The 8,646-nt window shown below is 49.3% G+C and overlaps 1 protein-coding gene across 1 annotated transcript; it reads left to right on the plus strand.

The window, feature by feature from the left end:
- The first annotated feature begins 2,142 nt into the window (after window positions 1-2,142).
- CUNH11orf87 (chromosome unknown C11orf87 homolog) lies at window positions 2,143-2,751 on the plus strand. Its single transcript, XM_047070690.1, has one exon. The coding sequence runs from the start codon at window positions 2,143-2,145 to the stop codon at window positions 2,749-2,751; it is 609 nt and encodes a 202-aa protein (XP_046926646.1).
- The last annotated feature ends 5,895 nt before the right edge of the window (window positions 2,752-8,646 follow it).

Consider the following 8,646-nt stretch of genomic DNA (forward strand, 5'->3'; position numbering starts at 1 on the left):
CACGAGCCCGGCGGAGTGAGAGAGAAGTCGGAGACTCTGGGTGGAGAGGAGAACAGTTCATTTGCAGTGTTGGACGTTAAATGCACGTTCCGTTTGTCATTTCATGTTTTGCCACCCGAGTTCCGAAATGCCCCTCTCATTTCTCACCTTCACGCAGTTTCTGCCCGGAGCCCGGGCCAGGATAGACAGGCTCCCAGAGGAGAGCCATCCTCATAGCGGAGACAGGAGGGGGGGGGGGAAAAAAAAACAACAACAAACCCTCATGTGTACGGGGGGGGGCGGGGGGGGGGCGGGAGATGGCTGTCTAGAGTGTTAAAAAAATGTGTTGCCGGGACCATGTGGCAAAGGGTCGTGGGCGAGGAGTCGGGCAGCCCCAGAACTGAAGCTTCGGCCCTTCGCAGGCAGAGCAGGGCGGAAGGTGGGTTGCTCAGAGCGCGCTGCTGGGGTTGCTCCCGGTCGGTGGCCCCTGGCGGGGACGCAGAGGGAGTCTGGGGATGTGTGTGGCCGAGGCGCGCTCGGCCGGGCCGGGGTGTTGGGGTATGAGGGTGGGGTGGGGGCCTGAGGGGTGGCTCGGAGCCCTGGCGGTGGCTGCCTGACGTCACCGGCCTCTCTGGCAATAGGCTGCGAGCTGAGCTCCCCGAAGCGGCGGCGGCGGCGGCGGCGGCGAGGCTCGGTCTCCGGCCCCTTCACTCCGCGCCTTCTGCAGCCGCCACTGCAGCCGCGCGGCGGGGGCTCCCTCCCCGCAGCCAGCCGGTGGCCCCAGGTAAGGGACGGGGTGCGGCTGCAGGCTCCGGGCCGCCGGGGGCCCGGGACGCCCGCGGGCAGGACGGCTCCCGCGGCCTGCGCAGGCCCCCCTGGCGGGAGCCGCGACCCCCACCCTGCCCAGCCCCGGCTCGCGCGCCTCCTCTCCGCTCCGCACTGCAACAGTTAGCAGCTGCCTCCGGAGAACGGCCGGGGGGCTCTGCTGGGTGCCGCGCCCCCCACCTCTGGTGCCCGGGAAGAGCCTCGAGCTGGGGCCGGGAAGGCTGGAGAGAAGGTCCGTTCGCCAAACTTTGCAGACGAGAACCCTTAGCCTTCCGTTTCCAGTGCCCCTAGAAAGGAGCAGGATACTGCCCAGTGCGGGGCACCGGGAGATGGGGACAAGGGGGCGTTTGCGGGGATGTGCTTTAGCTGAAAAAGGTGTTTCAGCTGCTTTTTTTTTTTTTTTTTTTTTGGTTGGGGGGAGGTGCCAGGGAAGAAGGCTGGAGAAAGGATGGAGCGCGATCCTGCGCGTCAGCTGTGACCACGGACAGAGGCGGAGTAGGATGTGGTTGCTGTGGTCCCCCAGGGGCGCGGGACTTAAGGGACCTGAAGCCGGCCAGGGAAGGAGAGTCTGGAGGGGGAGGGAAGAGAAGGGAGCACTGCGTACCGGAGTCGGCTCGCTGGGCTGTGGGGGGTGGGTGCTGGGAAGGGCAGGATCCACGGGAAGACGTCCACTAGGAGGGCGAAGGAAAGAGGCGAGGCGGCGCTCTGGGAAGCGGGGACCACGTTCCCCGGCGGCCGTGTGTCGGTTGCAATTAGAAAGTTGTGGAGGGCGCAGGAAGCCTGCCTTATCTGCTGAGTAATCCGTGCCTCCGCGGTGCCGGCGCAGACCCCTTCCCGGCGAGCGACGCGAGCACGAAGCCGGCGGCTCGGGTGCGCGGTCGGGGGGCGGGCGGGCCGGGGTCCGCGGGCCGTGGGGACGGCGGGCGGCGCCCCGCTGGGGCAGCGTGCCCGGGGGGGGGGGGGGGCGGGCGCTCTGCGGGGCTGGCGGAGCCTCCCGGCCCTCCGCACGGCCCCGGGCAGCGGCCGGGGTCCTAACTCAGCCTGTTCTCTTTGCAGCCTGGTGCCTTGGGAAAGGAAAAGGGCGCGCGGACTCGCGTTCCAGGCGGGGCCGGAGAGGATCTCCTGCGCGCCGCTCGCCTCCCGGCCGGCTCGCTCGCCTCCCGGCCGGCTCGCTCGCCCGCCCGCGGTGGCCCCCTCGGCCCTTGGCTCGCGCGTCATCCTCTCCCGCACCAGGGAGTAGTTTGGGGTGGCGTGGGCTCCGTCTTCCTCCTGGCTGGTGGGAACGGTGTGCCCGGGAGAGGAAGTGTGGTGGGCCCGGCCCCTCCCCGCCCAGTGCCGATGAGTGCCAGGGCGCCCAAGGAGCTGAGGCTGGCGCTGCCGCCGTGTCTCCTCAACCGGACCTTTGCCTCCCCCAACGCCAGCGGCGGCGGCGGCAACGCGAGCGCCCGTGGCCCGGGTGCAGGCGGCAGCGGCGGCGGCGGCACCTGCATCACGCAGGTGGGACAGCAGCTCTTCCAGTCCTTCTCGTCCACGCTGGTGCTGATTGTCCTGGTCACCCTCATCTTCTGCCTCATCGTGCTGTCCCTCTCCACCTTCCACATCCACAAGCGGAGGATGAAGAAGCGGAAGATGCAGAGGGCTCAGGAGGAGTACGAGCGGGATCACTGCAGCAGCAACCGCGGCGGCCGGGGGCTGCCCCCAGCGGCGAGCGGCCAGGCCCCCGCCCCTGCCAAAGAAACCCGGCTGGAGAGGCAGCCCCGGGACTTCGCCTTCTGCGCCCCCTCCGACGCCTCCTCTTCGTCTTCGGCCCCCGGCCTCCCGTGCCAGGGTCCCCGCGCTCCTCCTCCTCCTCCACCACCGGCCCCCAGTCCGCAAGGAGCACACGCGGCCTCCTCCTGTTTGGACACAGCTGGCGAGGGCCTTTTGCAAACGGTGGTACTGTCTTGATTGTTGAGCCCCTCTCTCCTCTCCTCTCCCTCATGTCCAGCATCTTGGCCTTCCTTGCTTTTATCCCCCTCCGTCCTTCCCCTCCCACTTTTCTCTGGCTTCTCTTCCCTCTTCCTTCTTTCCGTATCTGCCCTCCCCTCACTCTGTTTCTCCTCCGCCGAGGCACTGTGCGGTATTTGTAAATATTGGGCAAGGAAAGTCTCGGAAGAAGAAATAACGCTGATAATACTTTATTATTAATATTTATAGTAATTATTATAATACTAATAACACAATCCAAGCGCATGACAAATCACATAATTTCTCATTGTCAATGAACGATGCGTCTTCCCTCTCCACCCTGCACCCTCCCCCCCCCCCACACACACACAATAAGGAGGAGAAACCGCACAAGCTACCAAATATGAAAAGAAGGCATTGATTCCCGGAGCAAAGGGAGTGGAGGGGGCCCGGTGTGTTGTACATAGCTGTCAAGTTAAGGTTCAGTTAACTTCCTTTCCTTCCACCCTCCCCCCACCACCCTCCCCCATCCCCCATAAGCTTTCCCTTTTTCTTGAGCTGCCCTCCCTTCCCCATTCCTACCCTCAGCCGGGCTCAGGCAATAGTATATTATAAAGAAAACGTCTACATTAAGCACCAGAACTACAAGAGGCCACAGAGACAGTCCCAGAAAAACATAAATGACATGAACCCATCTCCGGTCAGCCCTCTTCTCACCCCTTAGCTACCCATTCCCTTTTCTAGGACCAGGCATTTAAATTTACTTTTAGAAATGTCCCTCGCTGGCTAAAAATCTTTAAATGAGTTGAAAAAAGGGAAGGAAAGAAAGAAAAGAAAGAAAGAAAAGAAAGAAAGAAAGAAAATGAAAGAAAATGAAAAAGAAAGAAAGATCTACTGCTTTTGCTGCCTGCCCTGCCCCCAGCTGTACACCTTTTGAGTTGTGGCATTTTCAGGATTCACAGAGGATCCGGAAGCTGTCCAGCCAGGTCTGGTGCTGAAATTGCTTCACCAAACTGGTTACTTTATTTGGTTGTGCAAGCGGAGGAGGGGCTGTTTTGGGAAATGACTATTTTAGCTTTTTGTTGGCTTCTTTCTTCTTTTTCTACAATCGGGTTTGCGCGTGTACTATTGGTTTTATTATTGAACATTGCATTAGTTACCTTTTTTGTAAAAAAAAAAAAAAAAAGTACTAGGTGATGTGCAGTACTGAAAGTGCAGTATCTAACCAACCAGAATGTTTCTGTTTAATTTTTAGAGCAAGTGCACCTTTGTTATATATTTATTATATTGGTACCAAATACAGAAGCAAACTATAGTTCTGTACTACATCCTCCAAACTGTATAGTCTTGTTCTTAATTTCTAGCTGTTGATATAATGGTTACCACTGGATGAACAATTCCGTGGTACAGGCCTGGCTTCCGCTGTTTCCAGAAGTGTTCTTTTGTATCTTACTCTGTAGTGGGCTGTTAAAAAGAGATAACACATGTTTTCTTTTTTCTTTTGCGAATAGCAGAAACAACCACAACAGAAAACAAACAGATAATGGATGTGCAGGAATGCCATCTATTAAAACATGGTTAATATTGAAACAGTGCCTCTAGTCCTCGCTGCATGCACCTACCACCTGGAGGCAGTGGCGCGTGTGCTTCATGTACTGTGTGCGTTGGGGGCGAGACTGGTGGGGATATTGGGCAATTTGGATGACAGGACGTGCAAATTTCAAGAGACGTTAAACCCAGTAACTGACAGGACGTGCAGATTTCAAGAGAAGTTAAACCCAGTAACTGCTTGTCGGATAAAAAATATTTGAAGCTTGTTTAGTTACAAATGTGTGCCTGCATCTGAGATGCAGCGATAGAAAGTTCTTTATCTTTTCTTACTCTGGCTTACCTACCTTCCCTGGATATACGAAAAAAAGATGGAGAGAAAAACACAGTGAGAGAGAAGAAGGTCAGTATTTTTGTTTTCTCTCTCCTGTTGCCAGACAAGGCCTTCTGTGTTAGAAGTGGGTCCACCTATGCTCATTTACCACTCTGTTTCCCTTGGATTGGTGATAGAAGGGGCCAGAAGCATATTACAATCTTAATTATGTGCACTGGCGTCCTTTCTTGGGAATCAATTCTTTGACAGCTATTTAAATGTTTGGATAATGTATGAATGAGAATGTTCTACAAAAAGCTTAACCAGAAGAGTTCTTATTACCTGCAGCGTGTAAGGCAGCAATGCCCTTAAGTGCATCCCTCTCTCAAGTAACTAGTAATTCTAGATTTTCTCTCTCGGTTCCAGGTTGCTGTGCTCTTATCTAGAGAAAAGATTACCTCTGAGGTTTTAGGTCATCTGTTAAATTGCCCAAGCTCAGTCTGCATCTTTTATACAAATAATTTAATAAGCTTAATTTTAACGACCCATTAGATACTCAAGTCCTTTCCTGAAGCACAGAGGATCATCACTGAAGCATGCCATATATTGTGATGTTAGGAAGACCAGATATAATCTTTGGGTACAGCCTATTAAACAACGAACCAGATTCTCTCCAGTGCCTTAGTCACTTCCTAGTAATAGTTAGAAAGAGTGCATTAACTCCCTGAGGCCACTAGGGAATCCTTTAGAGCATCAGAGCTCTACATGCTACATCAGGATGACTAAGGCACTGTGAAGAAGAAAGTCCATTAAATTTTGTAGCTCACCCTCATCCAGCTGTAGCTCTTTAATACCTTATTACAGAATGACTTTTGGGCTTTTGAAATTTGAATAGAATCAGGGACTCAGAAGGGAGCTTCCTCATTTCCAATAAGCTCCACTAAGTGCACGGATATTACTTTCTCCCCCTTATTTGGTGCACTTTTTACAGTGAATAATTTCCCATTTTATTAAAGCAATAAGATGTTCTGTTGTGAGCAGTGCTGGATGATGATTCCATATCCTTGGTGCTGAAGCTACTCGTGCGTTCTTGCCTTATGAATCACAGTGCATTCAAGGCATGCAATAATAATCCCCTTCCAAGGAGCAGCCTGTACACTCTAGGGGGTAATTAGGAAATTGTCCTATATCCTTTTTCCCCAAAGGAACAGAGGAAACAGGAGAAATGAAAGCATTACGAATACTGTTTAAAAAATATCTTGATACCTCTAAACACGGGCACACATCCATAATATGACCTTATTGTGCACCTTTAAATATGTATGCCTTTCTCCATCAACTGGCTATGGTCGAATATTTTTAATAGTGCTCTTTGTAAGGATGATGTGGCTTGTGACTCAGATTTCATACCGAGTTTAGGATACTCAGAATTCTAAGCTTCTGGTGGTGTCACTTGAGATTTTTATGATAGTGAATTACACGAAATTCTAGTAAGACCAGTCCCCACACCCACTTATTGCAATAAGCACATATCCCAGCAATTTGCACAGACCCTGTTTAGAGCATTGCATCTTATTGAGCTCACATGACAGTCTCAGGAGTTTGGGATGCTACCAACAGGGCATTTCGGATTTCATTTGTATGAAACGAAAGGCAATCTGGAAATAGCAAAATTTATTTTAAGGATTTTATTCACCGATGTCCCGTCAAATGAATTGCTTCAAATCCCTATAGCTGCAGCCCAACTTCTGCAATGGCTCTTCAGTATAAATTAAGGTGGCATGCTTGATTCTTGCTGTTTTTAAAAATGAGACAATTGGAGAGAGAATACCATTATGTCAGCTGTATGGGACTCTGAATCTTAAAGATGTAGATAAATATAATCTTCTTTAGAATTTATATACACCCATAGATATGTATTTATATATGCATACATTTTGTACAAATTTACAATGGACTTTTTGTATTCTCTTTTCTGTCATTACAAGAATGAGATGGAAACCAAATAGTTGTTCCATCCTCTTCTCCAGAGAGGATACTGAGGTGTCAGGTATATGCATGTACTTATTTCTCGGGTTAAATCTGAATGACTTTCTCTTTATTTAATGAAAGGGGAGAGTCTCGGTTGGCTCTGGGAATTGGTAATTAGATAAGCTTCTTTTCCTAGTTAGTGACTCAAATGTAGCAATGATAATGAACTTGTGACCATATCTATGTGGTCTAAATATCTAGATGGAAAGCAAACACATCTAGAAGAGCTTTAGGGCTATCTGGGCCACAGACCTGGATTGTGGCTAGGTTTTTTGGGGTTTTTTTTGTTTTTTTTTTTTAATTTTCAGCCTGTATGTTGTGTGGAGATAGAACTTATATCTGCATATCTAATGGTAAAGTGAAAATATGACCATTATCTGTTTAGTTTGATATGTAGCTTCTGAAAAATATGGATAAATTAGCTTTAAAAAAAAAAAACCTTTGGCATCTGACTTTTCCACCATTTCTGTATCGATTGACTTAGTTAGATAATGGTTAAAATTCCATTTTTTTCCCCATTGTGTACACCTACGCTTTAAATGTTTTTCTGTGGGTGACAGTTGAGCAATTGCTAGCTGGTACTATGTGGAAGTTATAGGTTAAATTAGAACCAGAAACTTTAATCTGGTCAGGCTCCTCAGGTCCATCCCCCTGTTAATCTGAACTTTGAATCTGAATTTGAAAAACCACTTAATCTGGGCCGTCCTTTCTGGGGATTAGTGATCATGGCTCCTAGATGTTTTCATTCACATTCGAATGAACTGATGTATCTATCGAGGGGTATTTAATCATTGAACTGAACATCACTCCGATTCTGATTTGGTTTCTGATTTACTTGATAGTATTTGAGAAGCAGCTTTGATGACTTAACATCAGTACTTATTAATGTCACCAACCTAGTAATACCATTGGTGCCCTGTAGGAATGCTTTGCTAACAATAAGAGTTTAATTAACTTCAGTTGGGGACAATGTCTTACTAAGATAGTTCTACCTTTTTTGAAGCAGGGACACTTGTGATTTCTTTGGGTTGTTTGTATAGGGAGATCAACAACAACAGTAATGACAAGAGCAACAGAAAAACTGATTTTTGAACTCCAATATATCCAATAGAATAAAACAGATATTAGAATTCATGGAAAATTTGTTTTGCTTTTCTATCAATAAAAGAGTTTTCTTGTTAATTGGCTTTTTGGACACTATTCCTTATTCATTTATAATATACCAAGATTATAAAATTACTCATTCTATTGCCCTCAGATGCACAAAGAAATTAGTTTTTACTTTTAGTTATTACTCATCTGACCTTCTTCACAAACCAACCACGTCAAAAAATGGGAAGTTTATAAATTTTACTATAACCCGATAAACTGAGTCCAGTCCAATTTAGCAATCCTTTTTGGCAGATGTTCAGGCTGTCTAGGTCATATACTTCGTCTTTCAGATTTCCTCTTTGCCTCTCCCTGCACTTCTCTAATATAATCAGGTATGTGGAGAAAGGGTGTGGTTAACATGATTTTGTGGCGGCTATGGAATTGGGGAGCCTCAGATTCATAGAAATCCCTTGGGCTCTAGCTGAACTGTGCTGGAAAGTAGTTGAGTAGGGCTGCTCTCCAGGCTGAGGTGCTTTTGTCCTGACATTCACCACTGCAGTCGTGTACCCAGTCTCGAGTCCTCTTCCATGGGAGACGGTGTATCCCACGCCCTGCCATCCCTGGGTCCAGCAGGGCTCTCACAGTTTGTCCTCTTCTTGGAGATACAGGAACTTCTGGGTGTCCTGCACGCCATTAACCTCCCGTTGAGAGGCATTGGTTCTAGCCCAGGATTATTCTTCTATCACTTCCACCTCCGTCCAACTAGTCTTGTTTCATGTCAGGTGGTGCCACAAAATAGGTTTTCATTCCAGGGGGGAGAGGTTGCCATTAAGCCCTAATCCTTGGGCTTCTCCAAAACTATTTACATGTTTATGAAGCACCACCCCCTTCTTTCTGGCTCCTAACTGTGT

The sequence above is a fragment of the Lynx rufus genome, unplaced genomic scaffold (genome assembly GCF_022079265.1).
Source record: "Lynx rufus isolate CCGP_SWC_20201006 ecotype Redwood Valley unplaced genomic scaffold, mLynRuf1.p SCAF_9, whole genome shotgun sequence".
Lineage (NCBI taxonomy): Eukaryota > Metazoa > Chordata > Mammalia > Carnivora > Felidae > Lynx > Lynx rufus.

Bases quoted from the DNA above. Each gene is read 5' to 3' on its own strand.
- CUNH11orf87 (XM_047070690.1), top strand. From the start codon at position 2,143: ATGAGTGCCAGGGCGCCCAAGGAGCTGAGGCTGGCGCTGCCGCCGTGT.